General features: G+C 34.6%; 1 protein-coding gene across 1 annotated transcript in view; it reads right to left on the bottom strand.

Moving 5' to 3' along the window:
- The window catches only part of nek11 (NIMA-related kinase 11), a 74,236-nt gene that overhangs the window by 5,762 nt on the left and 43,770 nt on the right, over positions 1–24,704 (bottom strand). Inside the window, exons 10-14 of the mRNA XM_067396159.1 lie at positions 24,441–24,534; positions 24,127–24,256; positions 14,465–14,604; positions 10,891–10,951; positions 7,522–7,618 (exon numbers count right to left, since the gene is read on the bottom strand). Coding sequence (XP_067252260.1) covers positions 7,522–7,618; positions 10,891–10,951; positions 14,465–14,604; positions 24,127–24,256; positions 24,441–24,534 — 522 coding nt within the window. The remainder of the gene's footprint in view (positions 1–7,521; positions 7,619–10,890; positions 10,952–14,464; positions 14,605–24,126; positions 24,257–24,440; positions 24,535–24,704) is intronic.

Raw genomic sequence — 24,704 nt, 5'->3', positions numbered from 1 at the left:
GTCGCAGGAAACAATCGCTGTATGTTGAGCACAGTCTTAGAATGTTTTAGCTAGTTGCCTGGCTATAAGGGTGTATTTATTTGATCAAAAATAAAAACAGTAACATTTTGAAATAGTATTACAATTTAACAGTTTTCTATTTTAATATATCTTAAAATGTAATTTATCCCTCTGATGGCAAAACTGAATTTGTCAATCAATGAATCAATCCATCCATCCATCCATCCTAAACAATCCATCCAATCTATCCATCTATTAAAAATTAATGTCAACTGGATAGCTTTTGTTTATATTCCTAATTTTCTAAGAGGTGTAGTAAATGACCCAAAATTAAAAAAAGCAATAAAGTGCAAGCATACTTCAAAACTGTTGCACATAAAAACAGAATTGTATTGTGACATAACTAAATCGAGAGGCATTATAAACACGTCCTTTCTTTGCGAAGGACAACGCTAAATATGCTAGTCATAAAGTTTAAGACATGGCAATCAGACCCCTCTGTTATTATGACTCATGACTTTGTCAAGAAGCCAAGAATAAAGACAATTACAGTTGAGAGACCTTTGAGATCACAACGACAAGCCCTCTTCAACGTTGTTGTCTCATAAGTCAATTTTAGACAGCGCTTTCATATAAGAGAGGCGTTCCTTTCCAAGTCGACAAACTTGCTGCAGACTCGCATACACACACATGCCCACTCATAGTCCATTTCCAGCTGATTAGTGGTGGTAATCAAAGCTGAGCTGCAATCAGCCCCCACTCCCAGCATGATAAACACAGCCCTCCGCCTGCCCATCCACTTCCTGGCAACCTACAGGCTCTTTCTTTCGCAATCACCACTGTCGATCTTTCCACAGAGAGCTCCCCAAACCCTGGGAACCTCCTCAACAACAAACGCATAATGTCTTACATGCATCTACAGCGGTTATGTCGTCAGCTCAGATGTTTTTCAGCGGCACCGGTTCTCTGATGAAAGAGAACCTATATCTGTGTGAATGCATGCTGCCTGCTGCAGCTTTGATCAGCTATTTCAGAGAGGCATAATGAGCTGCAGTCAACAAAAGAAGTCCTGCGTAATGATCGACAGAAGACGCAATACTGTACATTCAAAAGTTTCAGAGACCTCAAGTCACGCAGAGATGAACTAGGTGAAGGATGAGTAGTGTTATCGTCATCAAACGATCACATCAAACAACCTCTACTGGAGAAGATGCTTTTGTTTTCTGACATACCCTTGAGTGCTGTCCTCAAGTTGTTCCCCAAATGCACATACAGTAGTGTATAATGTGCTGAAATCTAAAGAGCAGAATGAAAGAGTTCTATCTGTCAGAAGAGCTGGCTCGAGATGATTCAAACTTCTCAAAGGAAGAGCATGCTGGACTTCACATGGGGGCTTGGGTTCAAATCTCACTAAGTGGCTTTTAGAGGAAATGGTTTTCCTTTAAATAAAATCAGAATGAGCTGATACAGGCATGCATCTGTAAGTGCATACAGTACAAGAGCCCAGAATAAGATTAAAAGCATCCGTTGCTTTCAAGGTCAAGATTTTGACATGAAAATGTACATAAATGAAATTATTCACACATGCTGTGACAGCCTAATAGTTAGTTTACAACTCTGATGACATCTGGTGATACTTGGTAGACCAGTGTTGTTATTAACTAAAACTAATTAAAACAGTTTTCTTTAATGGAATTAAAGAAAATATAAATATTAGATGAAAAACAAATTGTAAAAAAAATTAGAAATGTTGCCTTGGCAGCTAACTAAAATTAGTAATAAAAATGACTAAAACTGAAACATTATATATATATATATATATATATATATATATATATATATATATATATATATATATATATATATATATATATATATATATATATATATATATATATATATATATATAAATTTAAAGCTAAATAGAAATAAAAAACAAAACAAAAAACAAATTCAAAATATTAATAAATACTACAAAATAATACAAAAATAACAGGATTCTTCAGTTGAGGGCGCTTTTGACCAATGTTGTTCTTGTTAATTAAAACTAAAACTATTTAAAATTGTTTTCATTCATGGAAATAAAGATTAAATAAAATATAAATATTAGATGAAAACATAAACTGTACAGAAATGAACTGAAATAAAAAAAGCTGAAGTACTGAAATTACTACAACAAAACGTAAATAAATATAAATAAGAAAAACTACAAAAGAACTTATAAAAAAAATGAAAATATAAAAATAAAAGCTTATTCAAAATATTAATGAATACAACAAAACAAAATAATACTAAAATAACACTGCTTTTGACTACATTAACTCTTGAAAAATGAAACCTATCAAGCTACATTTTTCATCTGCACAGAAATAACTTTCTTTTTACAAAAATAAAAAGAAATGGACAACTGTAATGACACCTGATAAATCTACAGTTTATAATGGAAAAATCAAACAGTCACTTCTCTACCCTGCAGTCATGCATTCTCTTGTCACTTTCTTTTCCATTATAACCACATAAAAATATGTTTGTGAAACCTCAATTTATTTCTAAAATATTTAGTGATGGTAATGGAAGCAGGGGACAACAATTCTTGTCATAAAAATTACAAATTGTACAAAAAAATAAAATATATACAATATATATATATATATATATATGTTTTTCTTTTCTAATTTCTCATAAAAAGTTCCCTTATTTTAACATTTTTAAACATTTATTATTGAGAGGAAGTTTAAAAAAGTTTACCCAAAATGAAATTCTGACAAATTTACCATTTAGCATAGTTAGTTAATTGCTGTCTCCTTCTCTCTACGCTCCCCTGGAGTTTCACTGTGACTCTGGAAGTTTGAGCACTCCAGCATGGTGTAATGGAAAGAGCAAATTATTTTTTACTTTATGAACTGCATGGAATATGCGAATGAGTATATTTACAGTGATTTTAAAGTGGCCCATCATGAGGAGGTTACAGCATTGTCAAACACAAAACAGTTCTTGTGACTACAGTTGTTCTACCTTAATATTATGAAGCGATGAGAATACTTTTTGTGCACCAAAAAAAACAAAATAACTTTTCAACAATACCTAGTGACAGCCGATTTCAAAACACTGCTTCATGAAGCTTCAAAGCTTTACGAATCTTTTGTTTGTGGTTCAGAGCTCCAAAGTCACATGATTTCAGTAAACGAGGCTTCATTTATGCAATCCGAACCACTGATTTGAAACAAAAGCTTCAAAGCTTCATGAAGCAGTGTTTTGAAATCGTCTGTCACTAGGTATTGTTGAAAAGTTGTTATTTTGTTTTTTGGTGCACAAAAAGTATTCTCGTCGCTTCATAATATTAAGTTTGAACCACTGTAGTCACATGAACTGTTTTAAATATGTTTTTAGTAGCTTTCTGGGCACTGAAAGTATAAATTAACTTGCTGGCAATGGAGGCCATCGGATTTCATCAAAAATATCTTAATTTGTGTTCTGAAGATGAACGAAGGTAAATACTTTAAAATAAGTAAAGAAACAGAATAAAACAAGCTTAACGCTATTATAATCTATGCTTCAACATAAAAAAAGACAGAAAAGTTTTTCCATATTATTATTTTCCTGAAAGTTCCTTCACTTGAAAAGTGACTGAACTGAAGAAACCAACTTACAAAGTAAGATGATTTTACTTGTTCAGCATTAGCATCAGTAACACCTGCAAATACCTGAGAATTAATTCACTCTGAATGAGAGAAATGGGAGCTGCATCTGGAAAAATACGACTGTAGCATCACCGCACAGCTGACGAGAGGCTGCGTTGGGAAAATGCAGCTGCTGTAAATTGCTACCTGTGCTCTCCTTCTCCCTCCTCCTCATCTTTACGCTCTTATGAGACTTGCAGAGAGGGAGCTGACAGCCTCTAATTCCTGCCCTCACAGGAAGAGCGCTTCTGTTATTAATATCTTCAGCCCACACTCAGTAGGGGAGCCACAGACTCGGCCTGCTATCAGAAGAGGTTCTGCAGTCATGCTGAAAGGAAGACATAGGACTCTACCGAGCTAATACTGGAGTATGGTGCGGTACGGAACAGTACTGCACACTATATAATGTACAGAGTAGTATGGTTTGGTTTGGAATGCAATGGTACAGTAGGGTCTGGAAACATACAATGAAAAGAAAAGATGATAACAATAAATTACAGTTCATAAGTACGAATTTAAAGAATTGTTTGATTGCCATAGCAATAGTGTTTAGTTTCTAGTGTAATTCCATCTTTATAAAAGAAAATACAAAACTATTCAAAAGTTTGGGGTCTCTTTTGTTCACCAAGATTGCATTTATTATTTGATCAAAAATAAATTAAAAACAGTCATATTGTAAAAACATTATTATAATTTTTTAAATCATTACTCCAGTCTACAGTATCACTGCTGATGCTGATTATCTGATTTGGTGCTCAAGAAACATTTCTTATTAATATCAATGTTGAAAACAGTCGCTTAATATTTTGAGCCATGATCGTTTTTTTTTTTTTTTTTTTCAGAATTCTTTGATTAATAGAAAGTTCAAAAGATTTGAAACAGACATCTAACACTGTAAAAGTATTTACTTTCACTTTAAACCATTGAATGCATCCATGCTATATCTAAAAGTATTCATTTCTTAAAAAAAAAAACAAAACAAAAAAATGTATTGACCCCAAACTTTTGCAGGAAAGAATTTTTCTGCTCTTGTGGAGATAATAACGACAGTGAAGAAGAGAATAAAAAAAAAGCTCTGTGGAGAGAAAGATGTGCACAAACAACACAAGAAATGAGAAAATAAGCTGAACAAAATGACGCGAGAGAAAATGACAAATGGAGAAGCAGAAGCTCATATTAAAATATAGCTAGCTAAATACACCACAGGAGGGAGTTACCAAGATTACTGGGTTACTAACACAGCAGGCGCAGATATTGATATGTACAACAGTGTACAGAAAGACCAATAAATATGCATTTCGGTGCTTTCAGACATTTGTTCACATTAGGAAATACTGTCCAGAGGCCCCTAAATTTAATTTTAAATTCATATATAATGCTCATATAATGTTCATACCATGCTCATTTAACGCTTGAATTGCATCACACATGGAACGGTGATAAACAAAAAGGAAATCTGTACCAGAAGCTGTCCTGGGAAATGAATGCAATTTTAAGGAAAGTGAAATAAAGGGAAATGATAAAGCCATTAAACTGCTAAATGATCACTGATAAAACAATCAAGAACCAATGCTACTGTTTTAATGACATTTTTAAAAATGCATTTTAATTATCTGTGACGCGCTTTCTGATTCTACTATGATAAATCATTGGAAGAGTTCAGCATTTTGGCTCATGCTGGTTTTTGCTCGGGGCCAAACATCTGCCTGGACCTGTGAAGATCAGACTCGGGCTTTGGGGATAGAAGAGTGGCAGGATGGGGTTTTGGGAGCCTCTGGAGCAAGACAAACAGATTCAAATATAGAACAGTGTCAGACAATATGCTGATTGCAGTAGCAGGTGGATTATATCTGAAGCAGTCCATAATGGGGCTTTTAAAGCAAAATGTCATTTCAAACCTGCATGACTTACATCATACAGGTTGAAATGACATGAGGGTGAGTAAATGATGGCAGAATCCATATGGGTATTTTATTAATATGATAATATTAAATTATTTTTTTAATTAAATGATACTCTAAATAAGAAACTACAACTGCCAGTAGGTGGTGGTAAATGTCTAAATGATTAAATCATTGAGTTATTCATTCATTCCATTCGTTTAAACGGCTGAATCATTCAGGAATTAAGTATATGGCTCTCTATATTTGAAGAGTTCATTTGCAAAAACCGATAAACGCCATTTTTTAAAAAAATGAACTAAGTGCTGTGCATTATTCTCCATATATAGCACGTTCTGTACCCTAAATCAATTTTGTCAGAAGAGCCGGTTTTGCCCACTTTCAGGCATCGCAAGTTCACGTTTTACAGCAGAAGCCGACAAGCGCCCTTGTTTGTGTACAGACAGAAACCAATAAGTCCGTTTTAGCGAATCAGCGCGCAGTATTCAGGTCAGGTGACAAGGCTTCTAGTCACTTCAAAAAGACGCGCTAGCTGAGGGAAGTTTTATCAAAGCTCACTAAAAGTGATCGAGGATTTATGATTTCGACTCCTGTAAGTCCTTGTACATCATACACGACTTACATGCTGAAAAATTGGTTGTCCTTTTGCTTGTGTGTGTGTGTGCGCGCGCGCGCACGTGCGTGTGTGGATTAGTGCGTGTGTGTGTACTTGTGTGCCGATCTGTGTGTGTGTATGTGTTTGAGAGAGAGAGAGCGTGCGCGCGTGTGTGTGTGTGTGTACGTGTGTGCCGATCTGTTTGTGTGTGTGTGTGTGTGTGGGTGGGTGTGTGTGTGTGTGTGTGTGTGGGTGGGTGGGTGTGTGTGTGTGTGCGTTTGTGTGCACATGTGTGTTTGAGAGTGTTTTAAATGCAATTACTTGGGTTTTGTTTAACTATGAAACATGAAATGTTGGAGTTATCTGCTTTTGCCAAAAAACGACTGTTGGAGTTATCTGCTTTTGCTAAAAAACAAACTTTTAATATATATATAAAACATACTTTCAATGAATTTTAATTTTTTAATTTACCTGTATTTTTTAGAGTTATCATTACTTAATCAAAACAGCCCAACTGCAGTTTGATTGTTATTACTTGGAATGCACAATAAAAAAAAACATGATTTGTGAGAATTCATAAAAATGGAGTTATCTGTTTTTGCAAATAAACTCTTCATTTGTTGTTGGTTCACCCGATTTGTTGAAAATGTGGATTCAGTCTGTAAAGAAACATCACAGTGTTTTGCTCAGAGATGCACAACAGTTCTGGCTTCTGGCTCTGGCTTTAGCTAGTATTTTCTTTGGCAAAACTGTGCAAAAACAGGTATGTAGGTACACAATATTAACTTCTTATTAATTAAACTGTTGTATATAATATCACATTTGCACTCATGTTATTTGGTAAAAAAGACAGCACTCATGTGATAGTCATTACTCTTGTGTGGTATTGCTTAACTACAGTATACCATATGATATAAATATGAGACAAAAACTCATACAGGGGCATTTTCCCCCAATATCTTGGATTTTAGAGGCATTCTAACTGCATTCTGCCCTGTATCATGTTCATGACCAATCAACTGTATAAAATGTAAGATAACCTGTGTAAGTCTGGGGCAGGACGGGTATGTTAAATGCATTTATCATTTCAAAGTGTTTTTTTTCCCCATGACAAATTAATTAAATTAACACATTAAATTGACAGCCCTTATATGTATACACATATACACAAAGTAACTTAATAACTAAACATATTTATCTAGGATAGGATGTCCATAAAAAATGTTTCTGATCATGTATAGGTAAATGAAATTATTAGTGAATAAAACTCATTGTGAGGTTCCTGGGGAATGAGAGAAACTCTTACAGGTAATGGCTTTGAACAAGTCAAGGATGACACACTCACTGTCTCATCCGCTCTATTCTGCCCTCAGCCATGGAGGTGTTCATGCTACTCACTCCCAGAGAACCCAGCTGAGGCTTCTCTTCCTCTGCGTAAGCTCCTGAAACACACACAATACATATACATATCAGACACTATCAAAAGTTTAGACTGACTTCACTTGACTGAATTTATATGTTTCTGGACTTAAAGTTGTGACAATGCAGTGTTTATTATAAATGATTTATCCATGCACAAGGTGCCCTAGATTCAAAAATTGAATTTACCTCGGCATAGTTAGATAACAAGAGTTCAGTACATGGAAATGACATACAGTGAGTCTCAAACACCATTGTTTCCTCCTTCTTATATAAATCTCATTTGTTTAGAGACCTCTGAAGAACAGGCGAATCTCAACATAACACCGACTGTTACGTAACAGTCGGGGTGTACGCCCCCAATATTTGCATATGCCAGCCCATGTTCAAAGCATTACACAAGGGCAGAATGTCTGGATGTGCACAGCTGAATCATTAGACTAGGTAAGCAAGCAATGACAATAGCGAAAAATGGCAGATGGAGCAATAATAATTTACATGATTCATGATAACATGATATGTTTAGTGATATTTGTAAATTGTCTTTCTAAATGTTTCGTTAGCATGTTGCTAATGTACTGTTAAATGTGGTTAAAGTTACCATCGTTTATTACTGTATTCACGGAGACAAGAATGTCGTTATTTTCATTTTTTGAACACTTGCAGTCTGTATAATTCATAAACACAACTTCATTCTTTATAAATCTCTCCAACAGTGTGTAATGTTAGCTTTAGCCACGGAGCATAGCCTCAAACTCATTCAGAATCAAATGTAAACATCCAAATAAATACTATACTTACACGATTAGACATGCTGCATGACAAACACTTTGTAAAGATCCATTTTGATCCATAAATACATACATACATAAAGGTATACACACACACACACACTACAGTTCCATTCGGTAAAAATTCTGTACTTTTGAACTTTCTATTCACAAAAGCATCCTGAAAATGGTATTTGGTTTTCACAAAAATATTAAGCAACAAAATTGCTTTCAACACTGATATAATAAGAAATGTTTCTGAAGGATCATGTGACACTGAAGACTAGAGTTATGATGCTGAAAATTCAGCCATTTCAGGAATAAATTACATTTTAAAATATAAACAGCTATTTTAAATGTTAATATTACTGTTTTAACTGCATTTTTCATTAAATAAATGCAGCCTCGGTGAGCATAAAAAATGAATTTTTGAACATCACTGTATGTATGTATATATAAAAATTGATTTGGGTTTCTAAAAAGTAAGGGGCTGAATCTAAAAGAATCCATATCGATTCAGTTTATCACACTGAGATAGTCATTACAGCCCTATGCTGTCTATGATGCAGGAAAGCAGAATATTAATATAATAAAAAAGAGAAAATCAAAAACACAGTGCATCTACTCCAGAGCAATAAATGTGTTTATCTGAACATATTTTTCAGGTTTATTGTGAATGTTTATGAGCAAATCTCTAATAAAAAGGACATTTTCATGGCAGAATATTACAGAATTTATGACTTGCATGACATCATAGCTATTAGAGAATAATAGAGGACAATAAATACCAAGGGAAGACATTTTACACAAGTACATAAAGCAAAAGGTTTGGTAAAGTTTTAGCCACACTTTTATGTAAGCCAGTGCTGAATGAAGTCAGAGATGTGAAAGTGGAGCTCAAGCAGAAAGCTGCATTTCTGAGCTGTCAGCCACAGCGTTGTGCGTTTACGGCTCACCAAGCCAAACTAGATTGTGTGCGTGTGTTTGAGAAGTCAGCAGGTGATGACGAGGAGACACAGAAGTCATGTGTCAGAGCACCTTGTGCATTGTGTTGTGTACATCAAGTGTGTGTTTGTGTGTATAAATGTCATTGTTGGTCTTTTAGCAGCATAATCATAAAATGAATAGCACCACTTTCCTGTTAATGTATTTCACCTGTCATTAAAAATACACATTAATCTTTTGAAGAGCCTTTTAGTCAGATAATATGACCTGAAATCAAATCTACTGCTTCCCAATTTGAGCTTCAGCCAAAGAAAATTATTATTTTTATTATTATTATTTTTCCCTATCCATTCTTTTTCTTACGGCTGAGCAAATCTGAAACTTATTGTGTTGACAAGGTGGCTGATCGACCTTGGGCTGATATTACCCATCATGCATTGTCCTAACACGGCTATCATTTATCTAACTCTGCAGATAAGCTGAGTTTAGAAGTGAGGATTGCTAAACAGTGTTCTTTTTTTTTGTAATATATGGCCTGATATGAGGATTTAGTCATTTATCTGGATATTTTTTTTAACAATATAGGCTTTGACAGACTAGACTACTAAGAAATAAAGATATCACAATGCATATCAACAAACTAGCAAATAAAAGCTAACTCCGGGAGATAAATACAAATACTGTCCATAGTTCAGTGGCCACAAAAAGCATTTGTATGCTTAAGCCACATTTTAAAATGTATGAATGCAATTATATTTGATAATAATACCAAGTGGCATTTCTGTACAAAAAAAAATGTACAAGCATACTTTTAAAACCAAACATTACACAAAAAATTGTTAGGTTTTAATATGACACAAAAACAGATCAAGGTGTCAATGTACTGCAAAAATAAAATTAAAATAAAATAAAATAAAATAATCTGTTTACTATGGCTGCACATTCTCATATTAGTCTAGAATGTACTTTTTAGGAAAATCAAAAAATCAAAAAGAAATTAAAGACTAGAGAGATTGATGTGGGTCAAGGTGGCAATTTTTATAAAGCAACTGAAACCAAAGTAGGTAAAATAAACCAGGAAAGAAACAGAGACTTGGACAGAAATACTTCAGTTCTATCGATGAGGAAATGCATAGAACTGATGTGGTCAGAGCCTGTAAATAGCCTCATGTGAATGACCTAATCAATGTCGCCATGGCTTCAAGTAGCAGACAAACAGGCTTCCTGTCATTCTCACTCCAGAGTCATCAGGAACAAGAGAAAATTCTCAGTATCACACACTGAGAGGGGTGAAACTAGCAAATGGATCATTCACTCTACATGCATGGAGCTAAATGAGCGTGCTCACGTCTTAAGAAGAATGTTTCATTTTCACAGGCCTGTGACCTTCAGTAAGCAGTTTTGTGTCTGCTCACTGACCTCTCATGTAATTGGCCAGTCAGTATTGGAGAAAGATGCTATATATCTCATGTTGGTAATGGAGTGTACCTGCCATTGGGGTTGTATTGGTACACAGGCCTATCACCAATGTTTTATACATTTTCTTATGTGGAATGACCAGGACCATAAGATCTACTCACCATCTGAGTCACCATCCAGAACTTTCTCCATGTGTCTGATCATGGCCTCCAGGTCACTGTCCTGTGACACACATGAAGGGGACATGTTCAGGCTATGGTGTATGTTAGAGGATGCTTGAAACACATCATATGTTCCTTCTGACCTACTTACAGAGACACTATAATATTAGATCAAACCGTGACTCCCTAATGGCAGTCTAGCCACACAAGGGACTTGAAATTCAGGTTCTATAAACACCATTTCGGATCAACGGGTCTCCAACCTGAAATGATATCATGACCTGGAGGGAGGAAGTGGCACCATGATAAAGGTAACCTGAAGGGTTTTATACTCCCTTGAGGCATTCACCTTGGTGATCAAAGTCTCAAGGAACATACAGACTGAATGAGTCTGAAGCAGGACCAAAGGTGAATCAGCAACATAATAAGGTGTTTCTTCAACTATGGGCACTTTTGCTCTTGTGGACTTTTAGATAATAAACACTAAAATATATTCACACTCTCACTATTTTTAAAAACGATATAAAAATGCCCAAAAGTGAATATACATTCATCACAGGAATATTTCTTTCATTTTTTGTGAAACATCATCAACATTTCCATCAAATGCTAATTTCCACATCTCATTTACAATATTTTTGGAATAAAATTCAAGAGATTAAGATTCAAATATCCTAATGAATACACAAAAAATGTAATAATAATAATAGTATACAAATGATTATAAATATAAATAGTATACAAATTAGGTAACACTTTACAATGTTAATGTATTACTAACTATTAACTAGCTGTGTTAATATTTCTTAAAAAATAACTGTAAAAAAAAGGAAACAAATTTACAGTAAAACACTGTTTTCCATTGGAATAGTAATATAACAAAATTTTGTCATTTTTGAGAAAGTAGCCTGGTTACTTTCTCAATAACAACAAATAATATTACCCAGAATGCCTTGTTTTTATGGTATATTACTGTTTCAATGGAAAACGGTATTTTAGTGTCTAAATTTGCTTCTTTTTAAGTTATTTTGGTAACACTTTACAGTAAGGTTCATTAGTTAACATTAGTTAACTACATTAGCTAATAATGAACTGCACTTATACATCATTTATTAATCTTTATTAATGTTAATTTCAACATTTACTATTACATTATTCAAATCTTGTTAACATTAGTTAATGCACTGTGAACTAACATGAACAAACTATGAACAACTGATGAACTAACGTTAACGAAGATTAGTAAATACAGTAACAAATGTATTGCCCATGGTTAGTTCATGTTAGTTAATACATTAACTAAAGTTTAACAAATGAACCTTATTGTAAAGTGTTACCATTATTTTTTAGTGTACTAAAAATAAAGCTGTTCATAGTGCATTAACTTGTTAAAATACAACTCTTGATTTTAATAATGTATTAGTAAATGTTGACATTAAAAAAGATTAATAAATCCTGCAGAAGTGCAGTTCATATTAGTATATATTAGTATAGTAAAATTATGCACATTTAATATACAAATCCTTTTTACAAATAAAATGGAAATGATTTATGATTATTTCACTCAATGTTTAGACTATAATGCCATATTTTCATTATGGATTTCAAAGTCTGGGTCTGGGACAAGGATAAAACAATAAAATATATACATAAAAATGCATTTGAAAAGTTGCAAAAATAAAGTGCCAGAGGTTGAAGAAACAAAATATTGTGAATGAAAAACCATATTCAAACTGCAATTGGTTTGCAGAAAGCAGGGCCAAATTCATTGCGTATGAGACACAAGTGCAATGTGTCGGAAGGTAGGCCTTTGGGCAGTTCAAGGGTATCAAGTCATGCCATCTGTGCAAAACATTGAAATGAGAAAAGAAAAAAGAAAAAATACCATCACAGAAGGACCAGCTATGTATTATGCAGCTATTTACAAAATGCAATTCTTCTGTCCTCCATTCCGGGGAATCTCTCCCGGCCACGGCTGGCAGCACAAATACCGGCAGCTCCTCTCTCACTGTGAGCCAGCTAATTATCAAACATTCACTGGGGCAGAAGTCTATTCCACTCTCTCCTTTGGATTCATACTTATACCATCACGGTTCTGAGGTTTTTTTTTTCTCCCTTCTCTCTCAATGGTGACAAATAGTTTTAATCTATTCTCGAATGGCCTGATCAAATCGTGCAGAAGCCTGGTATTGGATTGCCGCTTTAAGAGTCTGCTGAGGTAGTGTGTGATCTCTTGTGAGTCCAGATGAGCCCCTGGCTCTATCGCACCTGATCTGAACGTATGTGTTTGCTGTTATGCCACCGCACTCCAGCACTACAAAGTATCTGCAAAAATGAGGTTGAGCTTGGCTGAGAAACCCTCTATGGGCAAAATGCATTTTACATAATGCAGACTATAATCCCGCAGACAAGTGGTATCGTATTACCTGTACATTAACGATTACCTGTGGACTTGAGTGCATGTGAGATATGACTGAATTCATCTTTTCCATGCTTCATATACAGATGATCCTGTCAGTGAGAGCTTATTAAGACTTGAGGGTGTCTATGAGTTTAGTGTGTGAATAATTCAAAAAGACACTGGAAAAGAAAAGAGGATACTTGAGGATATACCTTGAGGATAGAAGGAAATATGACATTAAAATATATGGGTAGACGCAGTTTAGATTCAAATCTGCATAGCAACAAATACATTTTTAAAATATTATGTATTTCAATTCATGTGAGGTCATAAAAGCATTTATTAAATGTTTAAAATCATTTTAATATGAAGTACAGCAATTTACCATACATATTTACAGCTCAGTTTTTATGCTCACCAAGGCCGCATTTATTTGATCAAAAATACTGCAAAAAACATTAATATTGTGAAATATTATTACAATTTAGAATAACTGTTTTCTATGTCCACATATACTACCATTCAAAAGTTTGGGGTCCGTAAATTGTTTTTAAAGAAGTCTTTTATGTTCACCAAGGCTGCATTTATTTGACCAAAATACTGTAAAAAAGTAATATTGTGAAATATTATCAATTATTTGTCTATTTATTGTATTTTAAAACGTAATGTATTCCTGTGAATCAACTGGATCATTACTCCAGTCTTCAGTGTCACATGATCCTTCAGAAATCATTCTAATACTGATTTGCTGCTCAATAAACATTTCTTATTATTATCAATGGCTTTTCATTGTCCTGTGTATTTTTTTTTTTAATAAATGTGATACTTTTTATTAGATACATTATAAATGTCTTTACTCTCGCTTTTGATCAATTTAATGCATCCTTACTGAATAAAGGTATTACTTTCTTTAAAAAAAAAAAAAAAAAAAAAATTTAAAAGTAGTGTACCTTAATTTGTGATGTATTTTTAAAACTTAAATTTGTAGAGCTACAATAAACGAGTGTATATCTTGCATTGTAAATTTCATAAACCTTTTATTCTAAACTATTTTGTTTTGCTGACTCTAATTACAGTGTGTACAATTTATCGAGACATCTTTAAATGTAAATATCAAACATTCACAAAAGCTGATTGACAAGAGCTTCTCTCTGGCGGCGGATCTCTCCTCACCTGTCCAAATGTCTGACAGGAAGGGTCTGTGGGGAGATTATCCTCTGAGTCTTCCTCTCCATCTGAATCTGCCTCCGAGCATGACTCAAATTCATCCACGGAGTAAAATGCCTCCGCCACCTGAGGATCCTCTGGGATTGCTGAAACGATTTAAAAGGAGCAAAGATTTGAGCGATGTTTTGATATGACAGGTAGCCCCTTTCATTAACACTTTTTAAACAAATTTTCTGCTTGATTACACTGAACTTTCAGCATCCACCCAGACAATGTGAATGGATCTGTGCCAGTTTTATCTCTGAAACAGAAAAGAGCTCACAAAATACCTCTACACCAAACACTTCTGTGAACAAATGAACACCGACAACCTCTCACACACACACACACATTAATTCCTGGGCCTGTGACCAAGATGATTACGGTTTCATGTCTCTGATTCTATTAGACAGCTGCCAGCGACTGGACCTCCACAATCAGCAACACAAAGATGGCAGGAGAGATGGAGGGAACACAAGAGGGGTGTTAGACTGTACTTTACTCTGTGGGATTTCCCATTCATGGTCTCAACAGTTTCATTTTCTTCTGTAGAGCTCTCCAAAGGAGCACTATCCTGCGGTCTGAAAGAAAACGGTAATGCATCAGCATGCATATTTATACCTGCTTCCTTCAAAGATCCACCTTACAAGACCAACAACCAGGGATAACATGCCCACCCAAGTACAAATAGAACAGAAACCCCTTGTTACCAATAGGTCATGGTTTGGCTGGTTAGCATTTTCAGTTAGCCCCTGCTGATAGATGATGTAACTGCACCATCTGGCTTCAAAAAGCATCTTTCTTTATTCACAGATATTTATTAACATGTATTCTGATAAAATACATCTTTTTGCTATCTTGTTTTTTTTTTTTTTTTGTGGTTTAATAACCCGAGAGGCCTGTGTCCTATCACACCGTGCTCTGTTTTTCAGGCCTGTCTAAACTAGTAAATTGCTGTGCCCAAATGCAAGAGCAACCTGCAATTTAGAATTAAAGAAAAGAGCCCTGGGAGCACATTTACAACACTACAGATCGGTTTTATTTAGTAAAGAGGATTAGGAGCAAAGAGCAGAAAGAGCATTCTACTGCATCACTGTGCAGGAAGCTTCTGTGATTCAGCTCAGTCATTTCAAATGATCATGTGTTCAGACCTCAGTTCTGCCTCATTGACTCTGTTTATGTCTGTTTTATACAGAAACATCCTCACAGAAAATGTGTGGAAGATTCATACTCGTTTCAGTGGAACTTTGGTTTGTACTTTGCCAAGGATTGTATAAGTTTGTTCTTTGTATTGCTTTACTCGTCTTACTTTACATAAACTACCATTCAAAAGTTTGGGGTCAGTAAGTATTTCAAGAAATGTCTCTGTTGTTTTGAACTTTAAATTCATCAAAGAATCCTGAAAAAAATGCATCACAGTTTCCACAAAAATATTAAACAGCACAACTGATAATAATAAGAAATGTTTCACGAGGCCAAAATCAGCATAGAATGATTTCTGGATCATGTGACACTGAAGACTGGAGTAATGGCTGCTGAAAATTTAGCTTTTCCATCATACAGGAATTACATTTTAAAATACATTATTTTAAATTGTAATAATATTTCACAATATTACTATTTGATCCACTAAATACAGCCTTGGTGAGCATAAGGGACTTTGTTTAAAAAAAATATTTTGAACAGTAGTGTATGTTGGAAGGCTTTCGAGCAAACAGGATTTTGTGTAGCAGTGTTCCCATACAAGACTAACCGCTTTAACCATTAACCATTTTACAACACTGTAAACCTTAACGCTCAAAATACTTAATTTTCTACAAAATATTTTCTGAATTAGTTTGTTATAGCTAGCAAAATATTTACATTGATCATTTTAAGTTAAACATATAAATTAGTGTATTCAAATACTAATTACTACTTAATACAAGTTACAGTAAGTACAAAATAAAAATCTTACTCAAACTTTGACTTTCTCAACTTTTTTGAGTTCTGACAACTTATTAGGGTTTACAGTGATAAATAAAAAAAAGTTAATTAACTAAATATTTTATGTTTATTGCTATCAAAATGTATGAGTTAGCTAACTCAGTTCTTCAAGTTAGGAGCAATAAACATGCAAACTCAAAACCTTATAGTTCTGCTTACTTAAAATTTGGAACATCATAACTCAAAACATTTGATGTAACTGATTACCTCAATTTCTTATTTGGGATTACAGTGAAGATAAAAGACACAAGTGATATCTTCTGTAAAACATTTGGCACTATATAATTATGGCAAAACCTCAAATCTCAGTTTGTTCTGAAGAAGAGGATTTAAATCCTTAAAGCAGTTTAAATCCTTATTTTACCTTTAGAATCCATTAAAAATAGATTTTAATGGAGATAAATGAAAAACCCAATGGAAGACATTTAGCATTTTTCAGAGAAACCTCCTATTCCTAACTTTATTGATTCCAAATAGTGGTGTTAATGACACACCAACCATTAGCTATTTTCTTGCCATTTACTTTCCACTCTCTTAGCCAAATACCGAGAGCACTTACAGTCTCATCCCTGGGGTCAAGGTTTCTTAATAGTGCCCCAGCAAATGACCTTTACACCGTGTCTACACTGGATGTGACAACGGTCACACCATGCCATACCTCAACAGCTTGAGGCTGTCTATACTGAACATGAGCAGTATTCTGGACTTGACATTAGAAATAGAACAGGCATCAGTTTACTGTCTGGGATTTGTCGTGTCACCCTGCAATCCAGTGTCACTGATTATAATGGGTTCTATTTGCTTTTGTCGCGTCGCACCACTCGCGTCTCTCAAACTGTTACCAGAAACATTTTATTCTCACATTTTAAAAAGGCCATAAAGGTTCAGAAACAAAGACAAAGAACTTTATAAAAGTGATTATAAAACAAATTTTTTAAAATCATTATTCCTATCTGTGACCAAATATCAACTAAATTCTTTAATAATGCACCTATCTAGACAGACACACAGACAGATCTATTATTAATTAGACTCTGTCAAGAGTATTAATTAATAATACTAACAGTAGCGATGTATGCAAACAAATTAAAGAGAGCCGGTTATAGGTTGGAGACAATTATGCTGACAAGGTTTGCACATAATGTGCTTATTGTCAGAGCTTATTCATCTGAACTGCATCCTTCCAAGGCACAGAGTCCCTGGTGTAGTCATTATAGTTTAACTGCAGACATGAGCAGGATCAGACCGTATGTTTATTTACGTCAATCTCAAGATCATCAACAGAAAGGGCTGTCTGGGTCCTTGAATAACATGCAAATATGAAACTATGAACTGTCAAAATGACAAGAGAAGTAAAATAATAATATCTGAATATACACTCATCCCAGAAGAGCATTTGATTTTGTTTATGATGTAGCTAGGTTAACCTGCTCAGTGTTTCTGCTGGGCAATTTTAAGTAAACTATACAAGTAAACTACTTTTAACATTCATTCGATGGGTTTTCCTTGTCTTGGAGATAACTTGATGCACAACTTTTTATGGAAGCTAAATAATAAATACATAAGCTAAATTCAAGGACAAGAGGCTTGACTCCATCAGTCTCAAAACCCAGCCACAATGTATCACTTCTTTAGTTTTTAATAATACAGATCCACATACTTACACGCATGATTTTCCTTCCCACATATTCCCACTTACATACAACATTTCAGACAAACACGTATTTCAGATTCACAGTGGTTGCACCCTGGTGTCCTTTATCGATAAATCACACAGTGTGAATTCACCCCGAGTCATCTAAGAGCACAGCTGTGGCTCTGCACTCGTTTAAAACATCTCATTTACAGAGGAATCTAAAGTGATTAGAGGGAGGAACTGATGGATAACTTCTCAGGACTTCCAGAAAACATGTCTCTGAGATTTATCATAATGATACCAAAACTCGATTAAGGAGGCGTTTTGGCCATATCTTATCTTTCCCTTGATGCATATAATCATGGTGGTAAAAGAATGAGTCATTTAAAACCAGCAATATGCCAGATCAAATTCCGCACATATTTACAGCCAAGGCAAAATTAAAAATCTGGTTATCGGCCTCCACACATTTATTAACTTAAAGGGTTAGTTCACCCAAAAATGAAAATTCTGTCATTTATTACTCACCCTCATGCCATTCCACATCCGTAAGACCTTCGTTAATCTTCGGAACACAAATTAAGATATTTTAGTTGAAATCTGATGGCTCCGTGAGGCCTGCATAGGGATGACATTTCCTCTCTCAAGATCCATAAAGGTACTAAAAACATATTTAAATCAGTTCGTGTGAGTACAGTGGTTCAATATTAATATTATAAAGCGATGAGAATATTTTTGGTGTGTCAAAAAAACAAAAAAACGACTTATTTAATGATGGCCGATTTAAAACACTGCTTCAGGAAGCATCGGATCATAAATGAATCAGTGTATCGAATCTTCTGTTCGGAGCACCAAAGTCACGTGATTTCAGCCATTGGCAGTTTGATATGCGATCCGAATCATGATTCGATACACTGATTCATTTATGGTCTGAATCTTCCTGAAGCAGTGTTCTGAAATCGGCCATCACTAAATAAGTCGTTATTTTTTTTGGCGCACCAAAAATATTCTCGCCACTTTATAATATTAATACTGAACCACTGTACTCACATGAACTGATTTAAATATGTTTTTAGTACCTTTATTGATTTTGAGAGAGGAAATGTCATTGCTCCCATGAAGGCCTCACGGAGCCATCAGATTTCAACAAAATATCTTAATTTGTGTTCTGAAGATTAACGAAGGTCTCACGGGTGTGGAACGGCATGAGGGTGTGTAATAAATTACAGAATTTTCATTTTTGGGTGAACTAACACTTTAAAGGATTAGTCCACTTTTAAATAAAATTTTCCTGATAATTTACTCACCCCCATGTCATCCAAGATGTTCATGTCTTGCTTTCGTCAGTCGAAAAGAAATTAAGGTTTTTGATGAAAACATTCCAGGATTATTCTCCTTATAATGGACTTCAATGGCCTCCAAACGGTTGAAGGTCAAAATTACAGTTTCAGTGCAGCTTCAAAGGGCTTTAAAGGATACCAGATGAGGAATAAGGGTCTTATCTAGCGAAACGATCGGTCATTTTAGACTGTATATGCTTTATAAACACAAATTTACAGCTTGCACGTGCTTCTGCTTTCCATATTCCTCAAAACGCTTACGCCGTATGTCCTACATTCTACTTACGGAAAAAAAACTAAACTGGCAGCGTATTCGTTCCGTAAGTAGAATAGGGAAGGTGTAGGACATACGGCGTAAGCGTTTTGAGGAATACGGATAGCGTGATGACATGGGGGTGAGTAAATTATCAGGAAAATTTTATTTAAAAGTGGAATAATCCTTTAAGCCAATTGTATGATTGATCAATGAAGCAAATGATACCCATCAAACATGCCTAACATAAATACAAACATAAATACAAACCATTATCTGATATTCATGGCTTAATAATATACAGTACCCATAAAAATATTTGGACACTTTTTGATACATTTTAAATGTCTGAATGTCATTGCATTAGATAATAATACATCAACCATGTGGCATCTGCAAACTAATGATGCTACAGTGGAACTATTCTCAAAGTAACTTCACTTTTCCGAGTCATTTTTTGCATTGACTTTTACCAACTGGTGTCAAGGGCTGTATCTGAAACCTAAAGCATCTGTCTTACTGCCCATCTGCTAATGACTCAGCAGGCAGCGTTTTGTGTATGAAGAAACCTAAAAAAATTGATTTAAGACATTTTAGACAAGCAAGCAAGAATTTAATGACTAAAATGCTTATTTTTCAGTGAAACTGGAAGCAAAATGACAATAGCATATTTATGAATGACCGGAATCGATCTATAAGACAGCACTTTCCACCAACTGCTGAACCACATGCACATGATTGAGGGATATCATACTTAGTAAAGATTATGTACTGTACATTTAAGTTGTTTTCAAAAACAGGTTGAGACACAAATATTGAACTTGTGTGAAAGTGTTTTGATGCCCTCCCACTTCCATATACTGCCTACAAATGCAAATGCAGCCTTTTTCCGGTTTAGGACACAGCCAAAGTGATTTCAGTCAGTTTCACACAAGTGTCTTAGCAGAGCAATCACATGTTCAAATTTTAAAACAAGAAAGTATTCAAATCTACCACAATGTATCTATAACTAGTCAACTGAGTTAAATGAACACTATACTGTTCAAAAATTTGGGGTTGTTAAGAATGTTTAAGAAGTCTCTTATACTCACCAAAGCTGCATTTATTTAATAAAAAAATATATATATAGTAAAAACAGTAATATTGTAAAATATTATAAAATTTAAAATAACATTTTTATTTTAATATATTGTAAAATGTAATTTATTTCTCAGATAGCTGAATTTTCCACCCTACATTTTTCTTATTCGAGAAGCTGTCTTTGATGTACATCACAATAGGAAAGAAAATACTAATCGCAACATCCGTGGAAATTATAACATTATAAATTTCTTTACTGTCACTTAATGTATTAACTGTAATTTGAATTAAATGTATCCTTGCTGAATAAAATTATTGGTTGCTTTAAACAAAAATCTTACTGACCCCAAACTTTTGAACAGTAGCGGAAATATTTCCAGTTTGAAGACCCTTACCGACATACATAAATTAGGATTAGCATCTATCCTTCGGACTGTAATATTTTCCAAGAAAACTTTTCATTTTTTTCCTCTTTCTTTATGTAATTCTACACTGTGTGCAGAATTATTAGGCAAGTTGATTTTCTGATCATAATTTTTTTCCAAGCACATTTTACCTATTCCAATCCACATCAATCTTAATAACTACTATTAATATTGTTTTTAATAATTTATAAGTGATATATAATTGTTAATGAAGGCTGGAAATGAAAAATGCCTTATATTAAGGTGTGCATAATTATTAAGCAAGTTTTCTTTTAAAGGCAAAATGAGCCAAAAAAGAGATTTAACTCAGACTGAAAATTCAAAAATGATTAAATACTCATGAGAAGGACGCAATACTAATGCAATATTAGAAATTTCAATGTTAAACATGACCAAGGGACAGCAAAATGCTCATTGGGTCAGCGGGGTCATACAAAAACAGGTTAACTGCAAAATAATTAAGAATTAAGGTGAAGAATTAAGTGTGAAACCATCAAGAACCCTTTAGTCTCCAGCGCCACCATTTTTCAGAACTGCAACCTACCTGGAGTCTCCAGAAGTGCAAGGTGTCAGGATCTCAGAGACTTAGGTTAACTAAAGAATCCTAAAAAATGACCCCCATTAATAATAATCACAAGATAAAGTGTTGTGAAATACATGAAGACTGGGTTTTTATAGGCCTTATAGACAGACAGCTTGAGAGTGACTCCTGAAGGACCAGCACCACATCCTCTTGTACCACTGTTTGAAGAATTTATCTTCCACAATCTGGCAGTAAGGTGTGGGAATTCACTTTTAGTCCATCTCTTATCCTGAAATGTCCGTCTTGCAGAGATATTATATTAATAGGAGTTATTAAGATTGATGTGGATTGGAATTGGTAAAATGTGCTTGGAAAAAAAATATGAGCAGAAAATCAACTTGCCTAATAATTCTGCACACAGTGTATATCTAGTCTGTTGCCTCATTCTAAATGTCTGACTACACTAGACGTCTACTTTAGATGTCTGTTGACTCATACTAAGACCTAATTCATGAGTACACACTAGTACAGTCGGCCATCTCTGATTTACATTGGGATCTGGATAAAAAGTCCTGAAAAGTGAAGCCAAATATTTTCAATTGCCCCCAGGTGGCTGGATGCAGTATAGGTCATATACCCCACCCTCTCCATGTAATCTAATGGGACATGAGACAAACTAAACAACCAAATTATATTTCAAATTATTTTTTGCTCAAAGATGTTTTCTGTGATTTTAGGTTGTTTTCATCACGTTAATTTAATTTCAAGGGTTCTTTTTTTTTTTTTTTTTTTTAAGTTTATTTTTAGTTAGTTATTTGATGTTATAAAAATGGGGGTGTAATGTCATGATTGACAGCTTCTCTGAGCGAAGTAGTTAATGAGGCACCAATAGACTTTTTTCAGGATTTTTGGGAGGAGATAGAAGCTTTAATTTTAATTTTAACTTTAATCTCCATAACTGTTTATTTTATGCAACATAATGAGTTGTTCTGCAGTAAACTGTACCAAAGTCCCTTTAAGACAAGTCATTTCACTCTGCGGCCATCTTTGAAACGCCTCTCGGGCATCCTGGGCATCATGCAATCTCTTTGAATGGGGAAACATCAAATTCTCCAAAACTGTTTGCCAACCTTACAATTAAATTTCATATTTGAAATCACCAATAAAATCTAACAACAACCGGCTCATAAATTTAGTTTCTAAACACTCGAATCATGACAAAAAAAAAACTATTTTTCAGGCTGGATCACGCTAATGCGCATGCGCAGACCTAAATGCGCGTCTCTTCGGAGGTGCGAGTCTGACTGTTTCTATAGAAACCGGTGATTCTAACGGCCGCTGAAGTGACGCGATGACTTTACCGGTTGGCGATTGGCTCTTATTTAGAAGGCGGGACTTATTCCACCATATTGCGCGTTTACACTTTCTCCCATGCAAAACAATACGAGTGACACGTCTTGTGTTATTCTATAGTCTTTGACTGTACTAACCGATTCTGCTGGAATGTGGGCGGGGCCTTGATACCACAGCTCCATTTCACGCTCGCTACTGCACGGACTCAGGTTCAAAGATGTCAGTACCATATTGGGACATTGGCGGCTTCAATTTTTTACAACGGAAGAGAATGAAGGTGTTGTCCATCTTTTATTACAGTCTATGGCAGAAAGGCTTGAGTTCTGGGGTCATAACTTCAATAATGGATGAAACTAAACTGCTTCTTACTTTCTTTATCATTTGTTCATAAAGGCAGGCAACTTATGCTCTGATAAATCTGTGCGGTGGAACATCATTAAAATGTCTGGGAATCATTTGACTTTTAAATCAAAATGGAATACTGTTTTATCTCTTTTAAATGTGTGAGTGTCTGACAGTGCAGTGTAATGCTCATGGTACCTCACTCTGTTCTGGGATCTGTTGTTTGTTAAACCATGGAGAAAGAGGCACTGGAGCGCCAAGCACAATGAATTTTAATGAAGATGTAGAAGAGAAAGAAAGTAATTTCTGATAGAAAGTTAAACTTTCTGATTTGAAAGTGATGGGTGGAATTTCATCAGATACACATTTTGTAATTCAAAAAGCAAGAGAAAGTCTCAGGGGAGCTAGGTTTCAAATTGCTTTAATATACTTGCTGAAAGACTAATTAAACAATGTGTGGAAAAAAAATCTGTCTTTTCCGACTTAGCGTCTTTTCATACCACACTTAACCCTGGTTTATCTTCTTATTCGGCCACTTAACCCGCGGAAATGCAATGTTTCACTCTTGTGATTCTGAAAGAGGGTTAAGCAATGCTTTTAACCATGGGTTATTGTTAATGTCAGCCCAGGTGTCAACCCAGAACTACGATTTCTCCCATTTGACCTTTAGTTACAGTGAAATACCACTCACCATGATCTTTTGACAAAGACTTGCACATCTTATTGGAGAGATGAGAAATGCTTCCCGCCAGTTCTGAGTTTCCCTTTGGTGTCTCACTCTGAATCGGTTGAATCTTGTTAACTCCTCCTTCAGTTCTCACCTATTGAAAAGATGTAAAAACAAACGCTGTACCAAAAGTTGCTCAGGGATGAGCATATCTTCTTAGTTTCTCATTTCTCTCACTATAAAAAGCTAAAAAAAGATATGTAATACATACAAATTGCAGCTGTGATTTCATATCTGTTCATTAAGAATAATGTCTGACAGGAATCTTATCAACATACCTTTAAAACATCCACACTGACTTTCTGAAAATTTTTGGACTTGTACTCTTGCATGCGAAGGTGGTTTTCTTGATATTTTTCCTCCACAATTTTCCTATAGTAAGATAATAACAGTATGTGCATATATAACTTTTTATAGTATATAATACTGGCATATATCACTCAAAAATGTGGTACACAAAAGAAAATAAATGTCTACATTTTTGGCAAAACTTTACAATATCTAATTTGTTAACATTAGCTAATGTAATAACTAAAAAACTA

The sequence above is a fragment of the Chanodichthys erythropterus genome, chromosome 2 (assembly GCF_024489055.1).
Source record: "Chanodichthys erythropterus isolate Z2021 chromosome 2, ASM2448905v1, whole genome shotgun sequence".
In the NCBI taxonomy this organism is placed as follows: domain Eukaryota; kingdom Metazoa; phylum Chordata; class Actinopteri; order Cypriniformes; family Xenocyprididae; genus Chanodichthys; species Chanodichthys erythropterus.
The sequence above is the reverse complement of the archived record's forward strand: the minus strand, read 5'-3'. Positions and strand labels throughout refer to the sequence as shown.